We start from the raw sequence: 26,386 nt of genomic DNA, 5'->3' as shown, positions 1-26,386 counted from the left end.
CTGGTGCACATCACTAATCCATAATGTAAATGGCAAAATACATATAGTTAAATATGAGGCAGAAATCTAGGACAAAACATGTTTTGGTTTGTTATAACGTCTGGAATTTAATAATTCCAAAAAAGAGAAATGATCAAGGAGTTGAACCTTAGGAAAAGTCTCCAAATATTACATAGTTTCCTTTTAATGTCGGGACATACATTGCAGGTAGTCATCTTTTAATTATCACAATTGGGACTTGCAAGTCTGTTGGTAAGTGAAACTGTCATTAAGTGAAACCATGAATGTGCTGCTACACACTATATTCAGTTTCATATTCGATTATAATTATTATCACCAAGCCACGTATTTCCTTATACTTATGCATCTGAATATTGTTCCTCATGAAGAACTTTATTGGCTGCTAAATTTCAGTATTACTTGCAACCCATTTCTCTAATTTATCAAATTTTATATTTGTCTTCTATGGTATTTGTTTTTCTGGCAAATATTTTGCCACATAAATTTGTTAAGCATTCTTTCCATGTCTTCATTCACGTCATTAATAAAAATACTAAAATTGGAAGACCAAGGATTAATTCTCAAGGCACCCAAATATCTCTCTCCAATATGAGGAACAAATTGAGCTATCTTTAAGTAATCCATCCCTTTCTTATCTGGATTGCTAATCAACATACCATGCAGCATTTTGACACTCGCTCTACTGAAATCAAGATATATTTTCTTCTATTTTAGCCCCGCGTCCTTTTGATCTAGGCAAAGCTTAGAGGCAGATTAATTGGCTCCAATGAACTTTATGACTTAATTGCAAAGCTTATGCATATACAATTTCATCTCACAAACTCCCCCTTTAAAATAGATTATCAGCATACACCAATCTATATTGCAGGGTTTCATGCAATTGAGCATAAAAAGCAAATAGACGTGCGATTGCAACACTAGGCTGGCATCCACCTCTCTCGATTTTTTTGCAATAAATATTAACCGCTTCAGGCCCTACCAAAATTGCCATCATAACAAAATTCCTCTTTGTATTTTATTTGCTACTGGGTATTGATACAGATAGCAATTGGTATAGCATTCTGTAGAGCAGGGTCCTATCTTTCCTATTATGGATGCTCCAGTGGGAATGGTGAGAATTACAGGTACCATATTTTTCCATCTATAAGACGCTTCCATATATAGGACATCCCCATGTTTCATCTAGAGTAAGTAAGCACACTACAAGTCATTATTGTGCAGAAGTCATCTTATTAGAGAGTGAGTAATACAAGAACAGGAAATGCATCATAGGAACAATGGAGATGAAACCTAGAGTGCCAATGTGATACAGGAAACAGCTACAATAGAGAGGAATGATAGAGTTCTATATAAGGTAGAGGCTTGTCTGGCAGAGCTGGAAGAAGGGTATGGGCCACGCCTTCTCCTCTCAGCCTCCTGTGTGTAAGACACCCCTCCATTTTCAAGTAAATGTTTTTAAGAAAAAGTAGCGTCTTACACACAGAAAAATACAGTAGTCCTTGACTTATAACAATTTATTTAGTTTATTTATTCGAAGTTACAACAGCGACTTTTCAGTTACAACACTGAAACAGCAACTTATGATCATTTTTCACACGTATGACCATTGTAGCATCCCCATGGTCACGTGATGTACATTTTGAATGCTTACAACTAGCTCATATTTATCAGTTACAGTGTCCCAGGGATCATGTGACCTTTTTTTGGCGACCTTCTGACAAGCAAGCAATGGAGAAGCCAGATTCACTTAACAACTGTGCTACTAATTTAACAACTGCAGTGATCCACTTCACAAATAAAGCAAGGAAAGTCATAAAATGGGACAAAACTCACTTAACGAATTTCTCACTTAGCAACATAAATTCTGGGCTCAATTGTGGTCATAAATCGAGGACCACCTGTATAATGTCTCCACCCTACATAAGCTAAATGTTTGGAAAAAAATAATCATAGGTCTGAAAATTAAAAACAGAGAACTGAGCCATATTTTATCAGTGCGATTTCGGGGGGGGGGGAAATCAAGATAATTTGTGATTTCACATGGAAAGGTTGTATTTCCTAAATATCCAGCATATTTTTCAAGCGAACTGCAATGAATCACAGCCGCTGAAGGGAACATGTTCCTATTTACAAACCACAATGAATACACGCAGGGGGGAAATCTCCTTAGATCGCCATAATGGGCTGGCCATAATAGACTCTGCAAAACAAACGCCATGAGAAAACATTGCTGCCGCCTCTACGTAGTGTTCCAGCTTACTTTTCTGTGGGAAAAGATAATCACTTTGTTGCTGACCTTTAAAGAAATTCTTTCCCACTCCTATGAAATCTCACTATGCCTGTCGTTACTCACCAGAAGACGTCACAGAATTTATTCATCTCTTGTGGCAGCCATAAAACTCTGCAAGGGCTGAAACACAATTCTAATTCTCTCTCTCTCTCTCTATTGCTAAGGTTGTGCAAAGTCTGGAACACGGAGCACTCTAGGGACACACAGAGCAGCGGCAAGAAACAAAAAGGAGAGATCAGTGTGTTCAAAAGGATTCCAAGGTTGGGCACACATACAAAGGAAAATGTCTTAATTCCTAAGAAATCTCCAAAAACAGCCACTGAGGACCCTTGCATGCTCAGAAACTGAGAGAGATTAGATATACAAAGACTACATGCAGTAAGTCCCCTATGTCTCTGGGTTAGACTTGCCCATCTCATTAAATCGTAAATTGGTTGGTTTGATTTTGACTTGGTATACAACATGAGCCACCTAGTTGTGGTTTATTCAATAAACTCTGGTTAAGTCATGGCTCCTTTCTTTCTTCAGGCTGCTTCCTCTGAAATTACACAAAAGAAATAGTAGATATATAAAGGAAATCCTCATACTGTCTGGATAGTTCGTTTTCTACTTCACACTGAGATTCTTTGTATGTCCCTGGGGGATTGAGTAAGAGGAGCCAACTGAAATCAGTGAAGAAAATCTAAGATGTCTACCCAACCCCCTACCCTGCAAAATGCCAAAAGATAGCAAACAAACCCAAAACAAAACAGTGACTGCTGGGTTTTTTCCTCCACAGTTTAAGGCGAAATGTTTTAAAGAGGAACTGTGGAGGATCTGATGCTTCTGTCAAAATATGAAAGCACTGTTATGCCATGAACTCTTTTGTCGATATTTGCATGTTACATAAACAAAAAAGACAGAGCTTGCATTTCAATGGTGGGAACTACAGTATCCTAATTTCCCTTGCAGACCCTTCTGCTGCTAATGAAGATTCTATAGTAAATGGTAAATAAAAATAGAGTTTTCCTTACAAACTTGTTTATTCATACAATTCTCTCAGCAAATATTCTACAAATTAACTGCCTAGGGAAGAACCTTACTGAGGGTGGCCCTCTTGATTTAGATGTTAGAAGGCCATCATTTAATCTGTCCAGAAAAACCAATCCAGCCTCTTCAGACAGGTTTCTTTTTGTGAACTCCCCTGCTGGATTAATTTACATCCAGACTGTCTTGCGTGACTGTTTCAGGCATCCTACCTGACAACATCATAATCCACTTTCTAGTATGCTACTCTAGTTTTAATTATCCTTCCAAATTGCCTAGTTTTCCTCCAGTGTGCTGTAAATCGAGCTGTCAAAATCTGTTTCTTTACAGAACACTTCTACAGGAAATATATGTGTGTCAAAAGGAGCCAGCTAGGATGATAAGGTAGAGCTTTTGAACATGAGTGAGCTTTTGAGCTTTGGCAATTCTCCCCCTCCAACACACACACATACCATTTTTATCTTGCTTTTCTGTCATCAATGACAATGGGCATCATTTTAAATAATTTGTGTGGTCCCATTACTACAGTGCATTTATGAGTAGCAGGCAGGGATTTACAAGCTGGTGTAGGGGATGCCTTTGTTTAACAACTCTAGTAGAGGCATAGATTTACAAGCTGATGCAGGGGACCTTTCTTTAATAACTCCAGTTGTTCACTCATCGCAAGACAGTCAGTTCCAGTTACTGTTGGGAAATGTTTTGTGGTATCAACTGAAATCTATTACTTTGTTATTTAAATCCCTTCTGACTTGCCTCTGTATTGGAACAATTCTGAATGATTCTTCGCCATCTGCTACATTAGCATTTTAGAAACTTGAAGAGTATCATGGCACCCTGCCGTTTTCTTTTCTCCCAAGTTAAATATCCCAGGATACCAGTTTGATATAGTAGTTAAGGCACCAGGCTATAAGCCAGGAGACCATGAGTTCATCTCACCTTAGTCACAAAGCCACCTGGATAATTTTGGGCTAGTCCCCCTCTCTCAATCCTAGGAAATAGCCAAGGGCCACTCAGAGTCACTTGATAGTGTGATAGGCAGCATATAAATTTAATAAATAATTGCCAAAATCTTGCCAAGAAAAGTACAGTCTAGACAATCAACAGAAATCACCACAGAAACAACCCAGTGCCTTTTACCATTACTCATACAGTTGTGCTTCAATCCCTATGGATATGCTCTGGCTTGTTCATGTCCTTCCTAAAATATGGTGTCCAAAACTACAGAATATAGATAACAGTGTTGGAAGTGATCTTGAAGGTGTTCTACTCCAACCCCCTGCTCAAACAGGAGATTCTGTACCATCACAAGAACCTCACTTGACACACCCACACCTGAAGCCCTTATAAACAGAAGAACACTGACATTGACATCCCCTAAACTCCACTGAAGGTATCACCTAGCCTGGTAAGGAAATGTTCGGAAACCAACCCACAAGCTCAGAGAACGACCATCACCCCATACCATTTCAGACAAGTGGCTGTCCAATCTCTTCTCAAAAGAACTGGAAGGAGTATCTTAGATGTGGTCATAATGCAGAACATTGAGAGGAACTGCTTTTCTCCCTTAACATTTTGTTCTCTAAACAGGCAAAAGTAAGAAATGCTGAACTTCAGTGTGTTTTATGTCCAAAACATTAAAAATAAATCGAATTAATGATTATTCTAGCACTCTACATATATTAGAATTTAGGTTGCTGAAAAATTAAAGGCCAGGCTAATACAGTAAGCTACAGTGAAACAAACAGTACATATTAGGTAAAACATAATTACTATATTACCTCAAAATCTAATGAAAGAGCCAAGCATTGGTGCTTTCTTTATTCAAATATCAACTATGGATATTAATCACAGTCCATATTTATGATAATTACAAGATTTATCAGTACCCTTGAACCATGAAATTTAACATGCAATCTTTATGCTTAAATACAGTTGTATCTGTGCTTAATAGTTCCTGAGGATAGGAAATTGTGTTCTCTCTCAGATTGTGTTTATTTCTCTCTGATTATGTAAGAAAGTGAATGTTTCAGTACATAGACCTTTCGCCTGATCCCAGGAGGGAATTTGTAGTTAAATATTTTATCACAGATTTCTGAAACAACTCCAGTTTCTGAGCTTTTCAGCAATCAGTTTGATCAATGCCTGAGTAGTGTTTTAATTAGACCTCAGCTTCACCTCTTTGTTCCATGTTAATAGGAAAAAGCTTTCTAATTAAGGATTAAAATGCTGATGTACTTTTCTGCTGTTATAGGTATTTCATGCTCCCCTTGCAGTCTCTTCTCCCCCATTTGCCGGGCATGGCAGGAGCTAGAAGTCAGGTAAGACATGCGTCCGTTTCTCCGCCGTGTCTTACCCAATTTCCAGCTCCTGCCATGCCTGGCGAGGGGGGGGGAGAAGAGAAGTCCCCTTCCCCCCAGTCCCAGGTCGACAGGGTTAGGGCTGGCAAGAGATTTTTTGTGGCCACTCTTTGCGGCCGCCAGTAAGAGAAGGATTGCGGGAGCTAGGGTTTGCGGGAGTGGCCTCCATGAGGCCGTTCCACATGGATGGCAGGTACGTGTGGGGCACGTGGGGCATGTTCCCCCTCCCTTTCCTCTCCTCCGGCCTCACCTCCTTACGTCGTGTTGTTTGCGTGGCAGCTGCACATGCGTCTAAGTATTTGGGGGGGGCTTATTTTAGCACATGCACTCGAAAGCCCAATTGGGCTTATTATCCAGACAGGTCCTAATTTCGGGGAAACATGGTAGTCTGAAAAGATGTAGGCCAACCACAGATTCTGATAATTGGCTATTTATTTTGTAATTCTAGTTCTAGAATCAACAGACGATTGAGGAAAAGAAACCTTATGGGACATAAGGAGACAACAGCTGTTATTTCCAGAAATGAAACTAACCAGCAGAATAAAAGAGGCAGCTGAGTAGGCTGCCTCTGGGGACAATAGGAGCAGGGACAGTCTTCTGCCAGAAAGAGAAATTGGAAATTGCTCTGACTTGAACAAACAACCTTGATTTCATATTCAAAGTTACTGTTTACTTGGGAGCATTACAGAAAACTTGGGTGAAGCTGAAAGCATTAAATCTACTGGAAGAGGCTTTGGAGAGGCAAGAATTGGATTTCTACTTATATGTGCTTAAAACAAACAAAAAAAAAACAAATGTGGTATTTATAGGTGGCTTCATCATTTCATATCAAAAAGCCACTGATTTACTGGTGCCTAAGAGGTTAGGTATACCCCTAGAGTGGGTTTTTTTTTTAAACAATCTATTTAAATTGCTTAGCCTTTTCCATCACAGTCATATAACAGGAAGGCAAAGAAATTGATATGTTTAAGTGCTCATTTAAGCATTTTTAAGCACTTGCAGGACTTCAAAAGAAAAAAAAGTAGACTCATTTGATGAATGGGTAAAGGAGCTAAACTATCATTTATTTATATTTATTTATATTGAACCAACATTGTATGAGTTAGATCTGATGTTCATAATGCAAAAAGTGGGGATAGGATAAGCTGAGAACATATTGGAGGACAAAGAACTGAGTATAACTTCTATTTTCTTAAAAAAAATTATTTTCATTCATACAATTTTGCAAGTTAAGTTTGCATCCCCCCAGGAAGAATGGATCTGCTGCATAAACTTTAATGGGGATGGAGTGAAAATGTGAAATCCCAACTTTGGCTGTTATAAAGAAGCAGAGTGGAAGAAATATAATCTGCTTATGCAGCAAAGGATTCTCAGTATTTTTTTTAACAAAAGGCATGAAATCAGAATGTATATTCTCTTGCAGACATTTCTGTAGCTCCAATAGATTTTCGTTTCCAAAAAGAAAAAAGAACCACCCATCTTCTGGATGCCATGCTATCTTATCCAATTTAGTCATTTCAGACAAATAGATAAAAATCAACTTTATATTGTGAATCTAATTTTCTGACAACCTCTATCCTGCAGAGTGGCTCATATCGAAGTAGTTATATACTAATAAATAAATAAATAAGTAAATGAATATTTTAAAAGCTTATGGGTTCAATTCCAGGAAGACAAGATATATCAAATCAAATCTTTATTACAGTCACAGACTAGCAGAAAGACAAGAAATAAAGTGAATGTTTGAGCCAATCTCTTTTTTTCTCTTTAGTAAGGTTCACATAAGACTATTTATTTGTAAAAATTTATAGGTCACCTTAATCTGTTTTCGTTCTAGATGGCAATTACAATTTGTAAATGTGCAATTACAATTAGTATACATAATACAAAAACAACATAATACAAAATATAGAAATAATCAAAATCCATAAAAATACCATTTAAAAGAAGAATACCATGCAGGTTAATATGGCTAGCATTGAAGCCCTGGTGGTATTTTCTCATCAGAACCAATTTGTTATGATGAGTTTATCCTAGTTTCTCATATAAGTAGTAAAAAAAAAAATTGTACACCTATTGTCTATCGAATCTTTGTTTCCTATTACAAGTTGTCGAAAAGCTCACCTCAACAAAGATGAAACATGGGATGATAGAGTAACTTCGTTGTGTATTGTCTCCCAAAGCCATTTCTCATCACACCCCCTCAAGGTTAGGATCCAAAGCTGTTCGAGGCTGATTAAAAAGAAAAAGGGGGGGGGGGACACTAGATCAACAAACATCAAAAAACACTAGATCAACAAACATTATCAGACATTAAATTCTAATAATTTAAATAAAATGGAGAAAGTAAGAGAGCGGGAAAGATATAAACTTTTTTTAAAAAGTGATTTTACTTTGCGTTTTTGTTAAACTGCCTTAACATCAAACACAGAATCATTTCTTTTTCAAATGTAGTTTTTGTTTTTCTCTGAACAAAATGTAGCTGAGCACAGTAAGTAAAGGCAGCTTGTTTCTGTATCAGTGTTGGGTTGCTCCTGGTTCGGTCCGGTTCTTGCGAACCGGTAGTAAAAGCGGCGGGATCCGCCTACTCTACCGGATGTCATTATGATCTGCGCATGCGCAGAAGCGCACGTGTGAGCAAAGCAAGCGCGCATGCGCACTCCCATTGCGAACCAGTAGTAAAGGTAAGTAAAACCCACCCCTGTTCTGTATCCCCCACATTCTACTGACCTGCATTGCTTTACTGTAGTTGGCCTTGCAAAGATCATGTTATCTTTGCTTTAAGAGGCAAACAGCATGATTTTAGTGACTAGGGGTTTGGATCTTTAAATAAGCCAGTGCAGATAGAACATTCATCATGAATTCATTAGCCAAGCTCCCGTCTTGTCCAATTTGCTCAGGGTTCACCTCTGGCAAGCTCATGAACTACAAAGAATGTGACAGAGGCTACTGTTTAATACTCGGGTGTGTGGGGAGGAGGGGGGCGGAGAGCAGCAGAATTCCTACAAAGTTGGGAAATGTGAACCAGGAAGACCAAACTTAAATGTTTTATTTCCTCGGGGAGGGGAAGCAGGAGCACAAGAGGTTAACCAGTCAAAAGGAAAGAAAAGGGAAATTCTAATAAGCTGAGACAGGTGGAAGGTTAATGTCAAGCAAATTTCTTTTCCGCCTTAGGCCAGAATGAAGCATCAGGGGAAACGCATACTGGTGGCCGAGGCAAAAACCAACACTTTATTCACATTTCCTCCATTTAAAAACGCACCAGTGAAAGTAAAAAAAAGTGTGCAGCTCCGGTTTTTCCATTCCCTTTTCCCCAAAGCAGCAACCAATGAAGAAGACAAAAAAGGTAGAACATAAACCGGTGGTCATAACAATAGTAATAGCTGTTCCTGAATTTAAGGCTCATCCACTTTGGGACAGGGCCAAAGGGCGTATTGGTGGCCCTTCACAGTCTTGTAAACGACAAAGATGCATGGGGCTGCCATATTTCAGAATGTGCTGGCAACTGCTACAATGGTCTGCTGCGCAACCCAGCTTCCTTGTATTGTCATGAGGAAAAGCAAGAGAGCAGGTGGGCAGATTTAATTTGTCAATGTAGCTCTTTGATAGATCCCAGTGCTGCAGTGTATTTGGCTTAGAAGAAAATAACCAGCTCTTTGAAGTGGACATAAAAGCCTACAGGTAGTCAGTGTAGCAACTTGAAATCAATCTTATTCTGCAGAATCAATTCGGACCGTAAGCCTTCTGGTTACCACCTTCTGCACCACAGTTGTAGCTTCTGAGTCATCTCCAAAGGCAGCCTTCCAAAGAGTGTGTTACAATAGTCCAGCTACATGGTGATCAAGAGTTGTTGTTTTTTTATCCAGATAGGGTTGTAACTGGTAAATCTGTTGGAGATGAATGAAGACCACATCATCCATCCTTAAGCAAGAACTGTGAGTTCAGGAGAACCTCCAACGCATGGAGCATCTCTCGGGGGGGATGGGGTGCAATCCAATTAACAATAATGATAAGAACTGAAGACACTGAATTGTCCAACTGTTTATTGACCACCAACCACTAAATGTTTGTCTTTTATTTCTCTGAATGGCTAACAGCATATTTAGAAAGTAAAACAATGGGTTTATAATAATAAATTTAACAATCCAAAAAAAGGACTAATAAATGAGAAAAACCCATCAATTCAGCCTTTCAAAAAAAAAAAAAAAGGTCCTTAAGGTAGTTCATAAAAATTACAATAAATGGGCTGTTTATTGTACCATCAGCAAGACAAGTCAATTAACATTAAGAATGATTAAAACAACAATATCACAATTAACAAAGTAGCTGGCAGCAGCAAAAATGTTATTTTGTTGGTCTCCATAGAACAAAAATTAACAACTAGACTAGGAAATGATCTGTGAATTATCCCAAAACAAAGAGTTCCATTTCATATGGAAGATACTATTACTGGAATAGTCTTGCTCCTTTATAGCTATTACATTTCAAGGACCCCAGCACAAATATCAAATCATGATCTCTTTATTACTAAAGTGCTTTGGTTATCAATGGGACCTACCTCCAACATTTGTAACCCTAATTATTTTAAGGGATTTTCTAATAGAATAACTTATATGAAGCAAGGAAGCTGCTCTTGGCGTCTATTCATACCTACAATGTAAAGATGTGTGTGTGTGTGTGTATTATTATATATATTATGGTATTTATACTGTTAATATCTATTAGCAATACCCACAGGTTTCTTTCAAACAAAAGCAAAATGAAAATTGGATTAACCAAAGGATTAGTTTGACATCAAAAGCAATTTGTAATCCTTAAGTGACAGCACTGTGTATCAATAAATGATTAATTTATAAGAGGAACAGTTATAAACGCCACAAATAACATCCTGCATCTGAAAATAAAAATACATGGGAAAGAATGTATGTATATATGTATTAAAGCATTTATAGTCTGCTAAATTCAAACAATTTCTCCACCAGTTCTTTCTGTTACAATTTCTTCAAAGAATCAGTTCCGAGCTGTTAAACTGGGGTGACAATCCTGATTGCTACAAATTTCAGAATCATGTTTGAGAAACACCATCAGTTTTCTTGAAAGAATAAAACCCGCATTCAGCTGATAGAGAAAGCCATGCACGCAATTTTCGGCACCCCAAGATCAGTGCATGTAACAGTAACATCTCTGCTGTGTGAGCTACACTGCATGCTGGTTTGCTTCCAGGTCCAAATCAAGGTATTGGTTATGACCTTTAAAGTAATACATGGCATGGGGTCAGGTTATCTGCAGAACTATCATTACATCAGGCCACCCGGTTAGACACAGTAGGTATGCTACAAACCCTGTCAATTAAAGAATTTTGACTGGCAGGGTCCAGTAAGAAAACCTTCTCTGCCATTGTCCCACCCTGTGGAAATCCTACTGTAAAAGTCAGTATTTCAAATTTAATTGCACCTTTAATCCATTTGTAACTTTCTTAGATCAAAATCTTATTTAGCTTTATTTCAAATTCTTTGAAGTTGTTTATTTCAAATTCTTGTAAATTGTTAAGTTTTTGTTAATTTCACATTTATTTTTGAAGCTCACCTGGCCACTTTTCAATCTTGTTGTTCCAAAGGTTTCTAATAGCATTAAAATGGTTAATAGTCAATTTCCAAAAATGACTAGAAAAGAGATTTGTAAATCTGGTATCCTTCAAAAGGCTCTGCCAGGGTTAGGAACAAGATGGTGAATCCCATCATCTCCCAGCTCACACGCCTGCAGCAGACCACTGACACACATTCTCCTCACAAGGAGCAGCTGTCCAGAGCACATGTGGGCGAACTCTTATCCAATCCTTATCAAGACAGGTTCAGTTTGTTGCAGTTGTCAACTCCACTTTTGCAAAGACATCTTCAGTTTACCATGCCTCCCATAATGGTTTACTACAGAACGTATTTCAGTAGGGTCATGTGAATGACTCCTTTAGATACAATATATGGCATTATAAACTGCATAGAAATCAAAGTTTCTTAGGTACAGAAATACAGATCCCAGAAATAATATGGAATAACTCAAAGAATGAAGAATGTTTTCTGTGTCAATTTCATCAGATATGTTTTTACTGGTACCAAATTACCTTTGTCTAATAAACATATATGTTTGAATCCAGAGTGTAAACAATTACAAAGATTTGGTTCGGCATGATGAGAAGCCACCATTTTATGATATGAAAATAAATGGGCCTGTTTCATGCTTATGCAGGCCTTTCTCAAGGCAAAGGATTTCACTACTGTTTTCAAGAAACCAGGCCTTTCTAGGCTATCTTAATTTTTTAAAAGATGGTTAATTAAAATTATTCAGAACAAGTTAAAATCAAGCTCCTTCTAAACCATCCTATAAACATACAGCCATCTTCTATGCTGGTAATTTAACTGGTAACTTAAAAGTAAAAACTCTCTTTGCCAATGGGTATGAAAGAAGAATGAGTGAAGAGAGTAAATGTATTTTAACCCTAACCATAACATACAGCAATTATACCATTCTCTGAGCAAGTATTTTGATGATTTGAGGAGTATTAAAAAAAAAAAAACACCCAAAAAAAAAAAAAACCCCAACAACCCCAAACTGAGCAATTAAATCTCTGATGCATATATAAAGGGTTTGGACAGGGAATGATATAGAAAGAAGTTTTTCTGACACCCAAATAAGCCAAGCAAGCACACATTAATTTATTTCAACTAAAAACTGGGCTTCTGATGTTCTTTCAATATGCCTTGTTGCAGCAGCAGAATTCATTCTCAGTTTTATATAATTTGATAAACTGTTAGTCCAAATAACTTTTTCTTATGTTATTTGCTCTACTAGTTTTCCCAGATGAAAAGTAAATAAAATAAAATGATTAAGAAAACTGTAATTTATTTTTCCATGGAATCAGGACTCTGGCTCTCTCGTGCGTTTGCAGTTACTTCATTTTCATATATGTGAAAGTTGCTTGCCTTCTATTTGTTTGGAACAGCTCGAGAGGAGAGAGTAAAACTAGAACATTCCTCCTTGGTTAGCGGACGGTGAGCCTGAGTGTAAAAGAACAGCAACAAAAAGCCATAGTTGAATACAGTGTTCTCCCTTGCATCAGACACAGTACATTTTAGACTGAGTTTGTGATTCCTATTACTTTAGAACAGGGGTGTGAAACTCAAGGCCCAGGGGCCGGATCCGGCCCATGGGGTGTTTAAATCTGGCCCATAGGGCCACTATGGAAACAGCGAAGGACCAGTCCATGGTGCTTCTGCCAGTGAAAACAGAGCCCCCAAGCTCCATTTTCGCTGGCAGGGGGTTACAGGAGGCCCTTGCAGCCAGAAACGGAGCTTGGGAGCCTGTTTTCACTGGCAGAGCGCTCGGGCCACAAGCGCCCTCGACACAAGTGATGATGAGCTGGCCATGCCCACCATGGCCACGCCCCCGCAGTTAAACACAACCCTGATGTGGCCCTCAATGAAATCAAGTTTGACACCCTTGCTTTAGAACAAACCATGGTGATCTCCTCTGCTTTGCCCTTTGCCATTCTTGCCACTTCCATAAACCAAGACAGTGAAAGCAAGCAGGTTCACAATCTTTCTCCAATTGTAAAGTGACCAGATTTTAACATTGGTAAAGCGGGACACCATTGTGGGCGTGGCTTATTTTGTGAGCGTGGCTTGGAGGTCATGTGACTGGGTGGGCGTGGCTATGTGTATAGGGACTACTCAGAGGGCTGAAAAAAGTCATTTCTGACAGGTCCTCGCACTTTTGACTGGTCCTCAAACTTATGACCATCCTCACATTTATGCCCGTGCAGCATTCTTAACAACCATGTCACTCATTTCACAACTGCTTCTCTTCACCATGATGACAAGATAGGGCAAAAATGTAAAATGTGAGGACAGTCGTAAGTTTGAGGACTGGTCAAAAGTGCGAGGACCAGTCAAAAATAACTTTTTCAGCCCTCTGAATAGTCCATATGCACAAAAGGACTAACCAGAGGGCTGAAAAAAGTCATTTCTGACAGGTCCTCGCACTTTTGACTGGTCCTCACACTTATGACCATCCTCACATTTATGCCCGTGCAGCATTCTTAACAACCATGTCACTCATTTCACAACTGCTTCTCTTCACCATGATGACAAGATAGGGCAAAAATGTAAAATGTGAGGACAGTCGTAAGTTTGAGGACTGGTCAAAAGTGCGAGGACCAGTCAAAAATAACTTTTTCAGCCCCCTGAATAGTCCATATGCACAAAAGGACTAACCAGAGGGCTGAAAAAAGTCATTTCTGACAGGTCCTCGCACTTTTGACTGGTCCTCACACTTATGACCATCCTCACATTTATGCCCGTGCAGCATTCTTAACAACCATGTCACTCATTTCACAACTGCTTCTCTTCACCATGATGACAAGATAGGGCAAAAATGTAAAATGTGAGGACAGTCGTAAGTTCGAGGACGGGTCAAAAGTGCGAGGACCAGTCAGAAATAACTTTTTCAGCCCTCTGAGTAGTCCATGCATAAAAGGATACAGCAATAGAGAGGGATGGATGAAGGAAGGGAAGGGAAATTAGAGTAGGAGTGAGGGTAAGAGAGGGAGGAAGAGAGGAGGAGAAGGAGAAAGGAAGAGGAAGTAGGGAGGAGAAGAAGGGGGAAAGAGAAAGTAAGAAGGAAAGAAAAGAGAGAGGTGGTAGGTTTGAGGAGAAAGATTGCTGTACAATAAAAAAGATGAAAGGGAAGAAAGCCAACCCCAAACAAATATAAAGATATTAAGGTAAAGAATGAATTGTTAAACTTTAAAGAATAAAAGAGAACAAATATGAATAAATAGCAATAATTAGAAACACGAATACAAACATACAATGTATTTTCTTTGAACAGAATATTTGGCTGGTTCACAAATTTAAACAGTGTTTAGTCATTTCAATTAAATTTACAATTTCTCTATTTCCTTTTTGCCATATTTATTCCTCATCTATTTTTTTAAAAAAACAATATTACCCTTCATTCTCATCTCTAATCTTAATCAAATTCAATTTTTCCCTTCTATTCTATATTATACCCCTTCCCATTGTCATCTATTTTTATATCCATCCTCACATTGGTTAATTATGTAATTATGTAATACAGTTGTTTAATACAAATTCAACATTTTAATATAAATCAATTAGTTATATAACTATCTTTTTTGTATATTAATCAATATGAACATGAATATTCCAATTATTTCCATGCAATCTAATTTCTTACAAATCAATTATATTTACCAATAATAATAAACCAAATAATTTCCCCCATATATTCCTCCAAACCACAACTTAACCATTTCTGCTTTCAACACAATATACAATTAATAGTATCTCAATTATTACAATTCCCTAGTTAAATAGAGCTTTTTTTCTTTTGTGTTTTAAAATCTTGAACTCTCCTCTTTTGCCCTAAATTTCCCATTGTTTGCAGTTTTGCACCTACCTTTTTTGGTGAGGAAAAAGAAAAAGAAATATCTCTCTGCCTCATTTTGTCACGTTGCAGCAAAGACCCTGCTTTACTTTCGCTTTTTCAGCATAGCTAGGGGGAAAAAAATCTGCTCCAGGAACTCTTTGCAGCTAGTAACAGAACAGAGCCCTGCGCAAAACTGCTGAGAGCAAATCAGCTGAGAGTGGGGAAGCCGAGCTAATCAACTTGTGCTAATTAACCTATGCAGAAGTTGTAAGGGGCTGTTTTTTCTATTTTTGCAGGCATCGGTCTACTCATTTGTTTTCTTTTAACACTGATCAGCTGTAGGGCGGCCCTTTGAAGCCCCGCGGCAAGAATTTAAACAGTTTTTTTCCCTCTAGCCATCAGCTGGGAGTCAGGAGGCAGCCGGGACTCAGGAGGCAGAATGAAAAATCAGGACTTTTTTAAAACGCCGCGGGACGCGGGACAAATTGCTAAAAATTGGGACTGTCCCACCAAAAGCGGGACGTCTGGTCACCTTATCCAATTGCTTTCAGTCAGGGAAATGAAGGGCCTTTATCTCCTTCCCTTGCTGTGAAACGGGCCTCACTGATGCATAATTCCCAGAGCAAACTCTTAGCAATAGCACTCTGGCTTTACAATAAAATTAGTAAGACTGAACAACAGAACTCAGAAACCTCTCAGGACACACAGGGAAAAAAATTCCTATCGTCAAAGAGACATTTGTGGATTCATTATCCAAACTAAATATTTGGCAATGTTTTCTCTGGAACAAAAGGGGCTGTCTTGGGAAAAAAGATGATTCTCCAAGATACCAAAAATAATCTTTCTTCTAATAGGTCAGTGACATGGAGCAGCTGCTAAATTGTTTTTTTGGTCTAGTAATTCAAAGGAAAGACAGATGGAGGGGAAAGGAACACAGACAATCTGACCTCTGCAACCACTGCTCAAGAGGTACCAACAGAGGATAAGCGATAGGTAATCATTTTCCACTAAATTGACTGTAATATCAACAAGCATTTTCACTTGTATGGGCAGGTATTTTATATTTCTATAGCAGAAAAAAGATGGGGGAAAAATCACTTGTAGAACTTCAGAATATACTTTTCAAAAGCTGATCCTCTGCTGGAAGCTCTGGATTTGGGGCCTCATATCTCTGAACAATCTGGTGATGCTGGCGTATCATTCTGGGAACTGAAGCCCAGTAATTTTGAACACCACCAAGTTAGGAAAAGTCATGTTAAGAGTTCCTGCACATCCCTACTGAAGTCATATCTGTAGGAGTTCCTCAGGATGCCTCTCTATGCTGAGATGCAGTCAATAGGTAGCCAGGATTTAGCCTTCTGAGTTTTCTCTGAAATATTGTTTCCAGTGGGGTATATCTGAACACAACTTTGAGTTAGGCAAATGCATTTTTATTCTCATAGGCATTTACAGTGATTAGGATTTTAACACATTGCTGTCTAACATTTTATAAATCAATACTGTTACACTGGAACTCTGAATTTTGCAATGCAGTTCTTCAAGTGGTGTACAAGTAATGGAAACCTTAATGGGAAAACACTCATGAAATGGATACTCTTAAAAACTAAATACCTAGACTTGCATCATCGTAGGGAAATCCGCTTTCAAAAATAGTATGTATGTTGAAAGAAATGTTTGATATGTATGCACATTTTATAATTTTGTTTTTTTAAAAAAACTTTTCATACAAACCTGCATCTATTGTTAGAATGAGCAACCTGTAGTCCTTGACCTACTTTCCAAAGCCTTTTGCAAATGGCTTTTGTTCATATCTGTGATAGGAGCAATCTGTTTTTTTCTCTTGGGAGAGTGGGGATGTAAAGAAAGTGTCAGAAAAAGAATAAAAGGTAGGTCGGGGGTGGGAGGAAAAAGGAGGAGAATGTCGTTCTCCCTTTCCAGATTCTGCTTTCTCAATATTGTTATTGAGCCTGGAAGAGAATATTTCCTAAGAAATATAGGCTTTAACTTAGAAAAATCCTGTGCCACCTTTCTTTGTTCCCCAACTCCCTTTAGGGTTTTCCTACAAATATGAAAGAGCGCCATTTCTCCAAAATTGTGACATCCCCTCCCACACACCTACCTGGCACTTAGTGAAATACTGTTTTTAAGTGAAGAAATCCACAATGAGGCGGTAGTATCACTCAGAGTAGGTGGATTCTACATGTAAGGAGATGGGGGGAAACAAAGAGTTCTCACTGAGGTGACATTTTGGCAGTAACCTTATGCACAGAATATAACTGTACCATAAGGGATTAGGAACAATCAGGATGATCTGTGAATACAATCCTAGTTGTTCTCTTAGAAGCCCATTGCTAGGCAACATTATGCACACTGAAGCTAAATTATGTATTTTTTAAACAAGCATGCTTTAAGGGACAATTCTTCAAAGCCATTCAAATTAGGATAAAAAAACTGCATTGAGATATGAAAAATAAGAGTGAACAAAGCAAAAAAAAAAAAAAAGGCAAACAAACAAATGAAACCATGCAGTCAAATAGTAGCCCATCTGCAGTTTGAAGCCAATATGTAGTATGAATTAAAAAATAAATTCAGATTAAAAAATAGGGGGGAATTGTGAATTAAGTGAAGCATTGATCAGATCCAAAATCCTCACCTGGGTTCTGACATAGGTTTTGCAGATATTCCATCGCCTGAAACAATATTTGCCTCCACTAAGTGTTGTCAGAATAACAGAGTTGGAAGGGACCTTGGAGGTCTTCTAGTCCAGCCCCCTGCTCAAACAGGAAAACTTATACCATTTGAGACAAATGGTTGTCCAATCTCTTCTTAAAAACCTCCAGTGTTGGAGCATTCACAACTTCTGGAGGCAAGTTGTTCCACCTATTAATTTTTCTAATTTTCAGGAAATTTCTCCTTAGTTTCTAGGTTGGTTCTCTCCTTGATTAGTTTCTATCCATTGCTTCTGGTCCTGCTTTCAGGTGCTTTGGAGAATAGGTTGACACCCCCCCATCCCTTTGTGGGAGCCCCTTAGATATTGGAAGGGTGTCAATTGGTATATTAAAAAAAATTCAGGTAGTCCTTGACTTAGAACCATTCATTCAGTGATTATTTGAAGTTACAATGGTGTTTTGTGATCTTCTGATAAGCAAAATCAATGGGGAATCCAGTTTCACCTAATAACCATGTTACCCGGTTCTGACCCGATCAGGCGATCCGGTAGCGATTGTGGCAGATGGTTCAGAGAACCGGTAGCGATGGCGGCGCGAGGCTCTGCCCACCCGCCCGGGTGTTATTACTTCCTGCTTTTAAAAGACCACAGCTGTGATCGTCAGAGCCTTTTTTTACCTTTTAAAAGCATTTTTTACAACCTATTCGCCAGAATAGGTTGTAAAAAAATGCTTTAAATTTTTTTTAAAAAAAGTTGGCCACACCCACCCAGTCACATTATCCCCCCCAAGCCACGCCCACAGAACCAGTAGTAACAAATTTTACATTTCACCACTGCTCTTGCCCATCTAGAAGAAACTAAAACCACCAAGATTCTCCTCTAACCTCTCATAGCTCAGCAAAGTAGGTGTAAGTACTAGCAAGCCTGTCTGAACTGTGTGGGAATGCGGTGGCATAGTACATGTATAGACCAGTTTAGCTGGTTGGACACGTGTATGGAGCTTAGCACCGAAATAATCTGACTATGAAAAGCGGGTTCAATTGGATGATCTCTGAAGGGGCCTATTCGTTCTCTCTTTGTTCATAACATAGGCTGTGCCTGCATAGCAGAGACATCTCCTTGTAGAACATTCCTGACAACTGAGGTAGATCTCTGGTAACGGGGCCTCTCTGTTGGCAGGTGATGGGATGCTGGGAACAAAGCAAATATGATAACATGGCAAAGTTAAGTTTTGTTTTTACATTAGGTATCGCTTTCCTAGAATTCATGTGATTTACTGTAATATAGTAGGATGTGAAAGTTATGTCCAGATATGGAGAAAATCCTTTGTATCACGGATGTAATATGAGAATGTATAGCTGTAATCATGCCTTCTGATACGCCCAATACCCTTGCTTAATAAAAGAGAGGTCTGGAGTCAGTTCGACGCTCTCTCATCACGAGAAACACCTGTCCTTGTGCTTTCTCTAATCTGGACTACTCATGAGAAGCCCACCAGGATGAATGCAACAGAACTGGTGATCTGAACAGGCATGATTTGAGGGCAAACAGATTTAAGAAGGGTTCTAATTTTTTTTAGTCATACAGATAAGGAATAATGAAGAAATAACAAAATGCTTGATATGGGGGAGGGCAGGATGGAAATAGGAGAAGAGGCAAACCTTTTGGGAGACATTATGTTATGTTTTAGCTGGATACCTTTCAAAGACTTTACCTCTATTTTTTTTAATGTTCTCTGCATGTAGCACTTTTTAGTTTCTATTATATTATGGTCAACGATAAAAATTTTCTATGTCTTATGATAGAGAAATCAGGGCTGAGAGAAGAAAAACCGCCTCTGGATGGTCTAATAAATTCCCTACAGAGAAGTTGGCAGAACTAATGTGGAAAGTGTCCTTTTCTAACCTAAGAGTACAAATGTTCAGAACTGCTTTAAAAAGTAAGCTCTAACTTTTCCACTTATTTGGCAAGCCTCTAACAATGAGCATTTAAAGAAGACCTGGTTCTGCCAGCGGGCCTGGGGCCAGAGCAGGATGGAGCCCATTAAATGGCTCGTGTGCTCTTCTGTCGCCAGGGTGGAGGTGGGTGGGAGGTAGGGGGTGATTTTGTTATATTGTACTATATTAATTTATTTGATTCTTTTTGTTAGTTTTTATTGTTTTAAATGTGGTTTTATATTCTGTAAGACGCCTTGAGTAGCCATGGGCGAATAGGCGGCAATATAAATTCAATAAATAAATAAAATTTAAAAATTAAATTTATTTGTCCTTGCCTTGTTCCTCTGAGTACTACATTTTGGGAGGTGTCCTTTCTCAACACTGATAAAAGGCAGGTATGTAGGTTCTATCAGCACTGTGCACGTTACTTAGCAGAAGGAGCAGAAACACACTGGGACAGTGATAAATAATGCCACAGAGACAGGTAGACCCCAGATATTCTTAATTAAATAATTTAATTATTTTAATTAATTAAAACATAATTAAATTATATTGTAATTATTTAACTATTCTTTTAAAATCATCTTTTAATTTTAATTAATTATTTAATCACTTTAAAAATTATTTTTAAATTTTAAGAAATGTTAATTATTTAATTATTCTTCAGAACAGCAACTGTATCAAACAACCCATCAGCGTTTAGTGTAGCATCCATTCATTCCTTGTGGAGACACAGAATTGTGCAGAATGTGAAATAAGTTTTGAACAAGATTGCATACTGGACTAGTCGTTCGCAAACTAAATGGAATTTCCCAAGGGGTTTTGCAAGACCAGCAGAAGAAACATAACAGTCTATCTATTAAACCTCTGGAAGGCATAGAAATACAGATCGCTAATTGAAACATAAGCTGAAACCATAGAAAATAGTGCAGGCTAAGGTGAGAAATGTTGCAAATGTTAATTTTGTTTGCCAGTATAAATAGAGTGGATTTTTTTCCCCACTGAAAAGTGTGTTTTGATTCCTCACTGAACACACACAACAGATTGTTGCATGGGCGGCTATTTGGAATAGCCAAAGGGACAAAGATGACCTGCAACAAATAAAGATTAGCTGTTCCTCCATCTTGTGTAAACATATTCAATACCGCAAATGGGGCCTCAACATCAATCAGACCACCCAGAAGAAGACAGTAAATTATAGGTTGGGTGTTGGTTTAGAATTGACTTAATGTTTCTTTGGATTAAATTTTGAACAGCCTTCCCTTGCACTAGTAATAAAATTAAATGACCTGCAGAGAAAATTACTTGGTTTCATCTAGCAGTTTTTATTTAGCCACCAGCCTCTTCTCTCTCTTCCTGAGCAGCATATTATTTAAAAAAAGGATTTTGTTGAAATGCTTATGTTTGGAAAGAGTTAGGGGGCTGCTTGTTTCAGTGAAATTTCAGTTGAACCACCTCCTCAAAAGCATATTTGTGAATCGAGGGAGGGTTCTCTTCAGAACTCCAGGTGGAACCAGGAGGCCTTGAGCTACCTTGAGTGCTTTGCAATTTCAACAGCTTCTGGGACTCTAGCAGAAACTTCTCTTCCATTTATGGAAAAACTCTGGTGGGGTTTGAGTGGTGTGGTAGACTCTGACAGTGATATGAGTAGCTGGCCAATAAGATTTTATCACACTATTAAATCCTACTATCAGAGCTCTTTGAGGGTGGAAGTACTCGTGCATGCTATTCTATTTCTGCTCATTCCAGTTTTTCTCTTTATGCGGGGATTTGTTTGCTTTACAGCTTATTTCAGATAAGGGAGAAGAGAGGGGATCTGTTTCTTTTGCTCTGACTTGCTGCTTGTTTGTTGTGGGACACAATCATGTTTCCTCAAATCCACATTTTATTCAAATGCTTGTTTGTATGCACCCAATTCCCTGAAAGCCTATGTCTTTCATATTTCAGTGTTTCAATCTTTTTCATTTCCCTCCCATGACAGAATATGGAATAATAGAGTTGGAAGAGACCTTGTAGGTCTTCTAGTCCAACCTCCTGCTCAAGTAGGAGACCCTACACCATTTCAGACAAATGGTTATCCAGTCTTTTTTTTGAAAGCCTCCAGTGATGGAGCACCCACAATTTCTGAAGGAAAGCTGTTCCATTGATCGTTGTCACTGTTAGGAATTTTCTCCTTAGTTCTAGGTTGCTTCTCTCCTTGGTAAATTTCCAACCATTGTTTTCTTGTCTTGTGCCCTTACCACTTCCACTCCCCTGATTTTAAAATCCCCTCTGTTATCTACTGCTTGTTTTGAATAAATGGATCTCAAAGTGTGTTTGAAATTTGAAATCATTATAAAATGCCACCTGCATTTAGTATCATGATAGTCTCTGCAAGATAATAGCTACACATGCACGCCTCTGAGAATTACTTTAATTTCATTAGTTCAGCAAACTATTTTACTAGTCAATTATATATGAATAAATATGAACTGTGGTGTGACCAGGGAGCAGATGGAAACAAGGGAGCTGAAATAAAGATGAGTTTTGGACACTACCCCAATGGTCGGTGGTTTGCTCCTCTCTATTCATGCATTAGCTGACAGTGTACACAGAGGCACTTTGTGTCCCACCTGCAATAAAGGAGAGATCCAAAGGCAGAAGGGCAACTTCTTCTGTCCCACTGGCAGCAGGAGCCACTAGTCCTGTGGTATAGATTTTATCCCACCTTTATTTTTTTAAATAATTCAAGGCAGCGAACATATCTAATACCCCTTCCTCCTCCTATTTTACAATTCTAAAAAGTGAATTGGGCTGAGAGAGAATGATTGGCCCAAAGTCACCCAGCCAAGTTTCATGCCTAACACGGACTAGAAGTCAGTCTTCTGGTTTTTAGCCTAGTGTCTTCATCTCTAGACCAAACTGGCTCTCCAGAGCAGTTTTCAAAGTTTACAGGCCAGTTTAAAAAAAAATAATCCCAGAACACATAATCTAGAGCCAGAATTCTAGTGATAGAAAATTGGCTGCATTTGAGTGAGCTTTTTTTTTCTTTTGGTCCGTATTCTCTTACAAAACCCCATCAAGTTCTCACAGAACCCTAGAGTTCCTCAGAACATTGTTTACAAAACCCTGGCATAGAGGAAGGCATATATTGAGGAAGATATTGCTGTTGTGGCCTGCCAGCAGAGCTGGCAGCAGAGTCAAACAGTAAAGAGGTTGGGGAGGAACATGGGTCAGTCCTGGGGGCTGGGGAAAGCTCGGATGAGGGCTCTGCATCAGAGGCAGGGCAGATAGCAGTGAGGCAGAGGAACAGCTGGAGCCCATTCCCAGTGTGCACATGTGCAGAGCTGCCAGAAGACAGGAACAACTCAGAAAGCAGGGTCGATTTGGGATTAAAGTCACACCTTGGAGATGATTGGCCCCTCCCATAGGAAACAAAAGAAAAGCGAATGGGGAGGGGGCTTTTGCAGGAAACAATTCATTCGTTTGGTCATTTCAGGAGTGGAAATTTTTGATTGTGACACTAAAGAGACTCTGTGCCAAGTTTTGCCTTACTCTGTGTTTGGAAACAAGTGAAGTGGCAGCTTGCCAAGCAAAATAAGGTCTGTTGATAAATATTCCTTTGAAAAACTGTTTGGACAAGCCTTGCTGACTGTAAATGAAAGTAATTCATAGTTGGGTAAATAAAAGAGGTTTTGCCAGAACAAATTCCTGCTTCCTGCTTTTTAAGGAAGCCTAGGTCAGAACAGTTGCAGAGATGGAGGTAAAACACTTGGGCCATCTTCTTCATTCTCTGTTCCTTTTGTCTTTGAGGGGCACCAGTGTTCCTTCTTCCACTTACTCTAAGGTTTACAAGAACACTAGAGCCAGAACGAGAATCTATATCCTTATGTAAGAAGTATGCAGTAGTGTTTCATAGAATCTCTTCCAGAAGGCAGTATGTGAAGCTTTCAACTAGTGCAACAGGCTTCCTCGAACCCTGTTGGCCTTCATGAAACACTAAAACTTTGGCTTTCCCATCAAATGTAGGACCCTGATAGTGTTATAGCTTGTTTGAGTGGTCTTGGGTTTTCTCCACTGCTATTTTTATCTTTTTTGTTTTTTAAACTCTGCTTGTTTTTATTGTTTTAATTGCAAACTGTCCAGTATTATGTACAGGTAGTCCTTGACTTATAACCACAATTGAGCTCAAAATTTCTGTTGCTAAGTGAGACAGTGGTTAAGTGAATTTTGCCCCTTTCTTGCCACAGTAGTTAAGTGAATCCCTGCAGTTGTTAAGTTAGTAACACGGTTGTTAAGTGAATCTGACTTCCCCGTTGACTTTGCTTGTCAGAAGGTCGCAAAACATGACTGCAGGATACTGCAATAGTCATAAATACGAGTCAGTTGCCAAGAGTCTGATTTTTTACCACATGACCATGGAGATGTTGCAAAGGTCGTAAGTATGAACTATGTAAGTCACTTTTTTCAGTTTGAACAGTCACTAAATGAACTGTTGTACATTGAGGACTATCTGTAGTGCCTTGCAGCCTTTCCCTCGGGTGCCTTGGAGAGAAAATACTGGGAGAAGAAGACAAGCCAGATATTTCTGTACTCAGAAGTGATGGATGGGTACCACATCACATGTGAGTTGAGGCATGTCATAGACCACATATTGGATAGATTTCAGCCCTTCAAAGTAAATCAGACTAGGAAGCCAATGTTATGTATGTCAGTACTATTTTTATAGTAACACTTTAAAAATAGAGTCTTGCCAGTCTCGATGTGTTTCCCCCCCCCCTTAATCTTCATGTGAACTAAGGAGGAGACTGTCTGAGACATGTTACATTCTTGGCATGAGTTCAGGCCCCTTTTATCCGATTGTTGCCTTGCCCTTCCCTCTGGTAGCCACAGGAAAAAAGATGAGGCCCCAAGCCACATTATAGCCTTGCCATTCTTCCCACTGTCCTACAAGGTCATCCCCTCTGCCCTCTACAGTGGGTGGCTTACAGGGCGGACAACCTTATCTGTGGCTTCATATTGGCAGAAAATCACAACGTTGGGAGTTTATGCTACCCTGTGTTTACATGATACTGAGATTGATAATTGAATCTCTTTCTGGGTCAAGCTGTGCTTGTCAAATTTTTCAAAAGGCACGTGTAGCCTGGCAACAAAAAATGCAAGTGGTTAGAATATGAAAGTGGTGTTATATTAGTTTAAATATTGGTTTCAAAAGCCCCGAGTAATATATCTTTCCCAAGGAGTCATGCTCAATTTTTTGCTTGTTCATACAAATAATTTTTGTCAACTGGGTCTTGTTTCTTTGGCCCAAGACAGGTTTAAAAAACCAAGTCAATATTGACTGGATAAGCAGGCACACATTCCTAATGGTAGGCTTTTCCAAAGTACATAGTGTGGCTATGAATCAGATATATGAACAAGCGTTTCCAAAGGAGATCACTGCTGTTTGTTAATTGCTTTATTGATAAGCAGTCTAGTCCCCCTTCCTATTTGCAACTCTGCAAATAGAGTGGCAGCAAGGCTAATGAGGCTTTGGACTTCATCCACTTTCTCAGTTCCCATTTTTTTTCATGCGACCAGCCATAATTGCTCACTCTTTGGTGAATAGAATACAATTTCTACCATTCTCAACCAGCAGGACTCCTATAGCACTGGAGATCTGCTCATGGATTTAGACATTCATGCTTCTGCATAAACTGATGAACCAGCGACCCCCAACTTTTGGGCACAGGGACTAGTTCCGTGGAGAGACATTTTTCCATGGACCAGAGGAGGCGTAGTTTTGTGTGCGGCCTGCATCCTATGGATGGGGCTTCGCTTGTTTGCGCAGTCCAGTTTCTGGCAAGCCACAGACCAGTGCCAGTTCACAGACTGGGAGTTTGGGACTCCTGTATTATACTGTATGTAGTTCATCTGTTTATTCCATAAAGGACTATAAACCCCTTTTCCTGGAGATAACAGACATTTCAACACATCTGAAGAGAAGCAAACTAAGAAAGATTACAAAATTTTAAAATATTTTGAAATATTATCGAGCAGTTCACCTGTCCACCTGAGCTATTTCAGCAACAATTGCTCCTCATGTGAAGAATATTTAGAAACCAAATAGGAAGGGGTGGCGGTAGAACTTCTACCCCCAACCAGTAATTATTTCAGTAAGAGAAAGGCTAAACCCCTTTGAATGAAGGGTTTAAATAAACTCATAGGTTCATTTCTTCTTCTGCCTTTGACCTGTTGGAAAAAGAACACTAGAAAGAACAGCCAAGGAATTAATACATGCTTTTTGTCCAGGGAATAACCAATCATTGGCAGCTTTTCTAATTTATTTTCAAAAGAAAATCTGATTACATTCTTCTATGCTATAACTACCTCAATTTGTCATACTGGCACAATACCAATGACATACATAAGAGCAAAAGGAAGGGAACCCAGTGATTTGTTTTTCCCTGCTTCATTCTGTCAGAAACTCCTGTTGAGTATACGATATTTAACCTACCTTCCAGTGAAGCCAAACAGGGTGCCCCTCCAAGATGTAGCTTGGGCAGGCAGGGAGGACTGTCCTATACTGCCAGCCCTTTCAGACAGGTTAAGATCAGAAAAGAGGAGTGTCTAGGAGTCTTAGAATGTACTTTAATGTAGTATTGTATCAGCATTTTGAAAACCG

At 38.9% G+C, this 26,386-nt stretch overlaps 1 protein-coding gene across 5 annotated transcripts in view; it reads right to left on the bottom strand.

Moving 5' to 3' along the window:
- PLPPR1 (phospholipid phosphatase related 1) overlaps nucleotides 1-26,386 on the bottom strand; it is a 130,672-nt gene that overhangs the window by 44,698 nt on the left and 59,588 nt on the right. For all 5 annotated transcript variants that reach the window (XM_034410615.3, XM_034410617.2, XM_034410616.2 and 2 more), the window contains one exon: nucleotides 7,819-7,926. In XM_034410615.3, the coding sequence (XP_034266506.1) occupies nucleotides 7,819-7,881 (63 nt within the window). In that variant the 5' untranslated portion in view covers nucleotides 7,882-7,926. The remainder of the gene's footprint in view (nucleotides 1-7,818; nucleotides 7,927-26,386) is intronic.

Source organism: Pantherophis guttatus, chromosome 2, assembly GCF_059756535.1.
Source record: "Pantherophis guttatus breed Tessera chromosome 2, ASM5975653v1, whole genome shotgun sequence".
Classification (NCBI taxonomy): domain Eukaryota; kingdom Metazoa; phylum Chordata; class Lepidosauria; order Squamata; family Colubridae; genus Pantherophis; species Pantherophis guttatus.
Note: the sequence above shows the minus strand (reverse complement) of the source record. Positions and strands in the feature narration are given on the sequence as shown.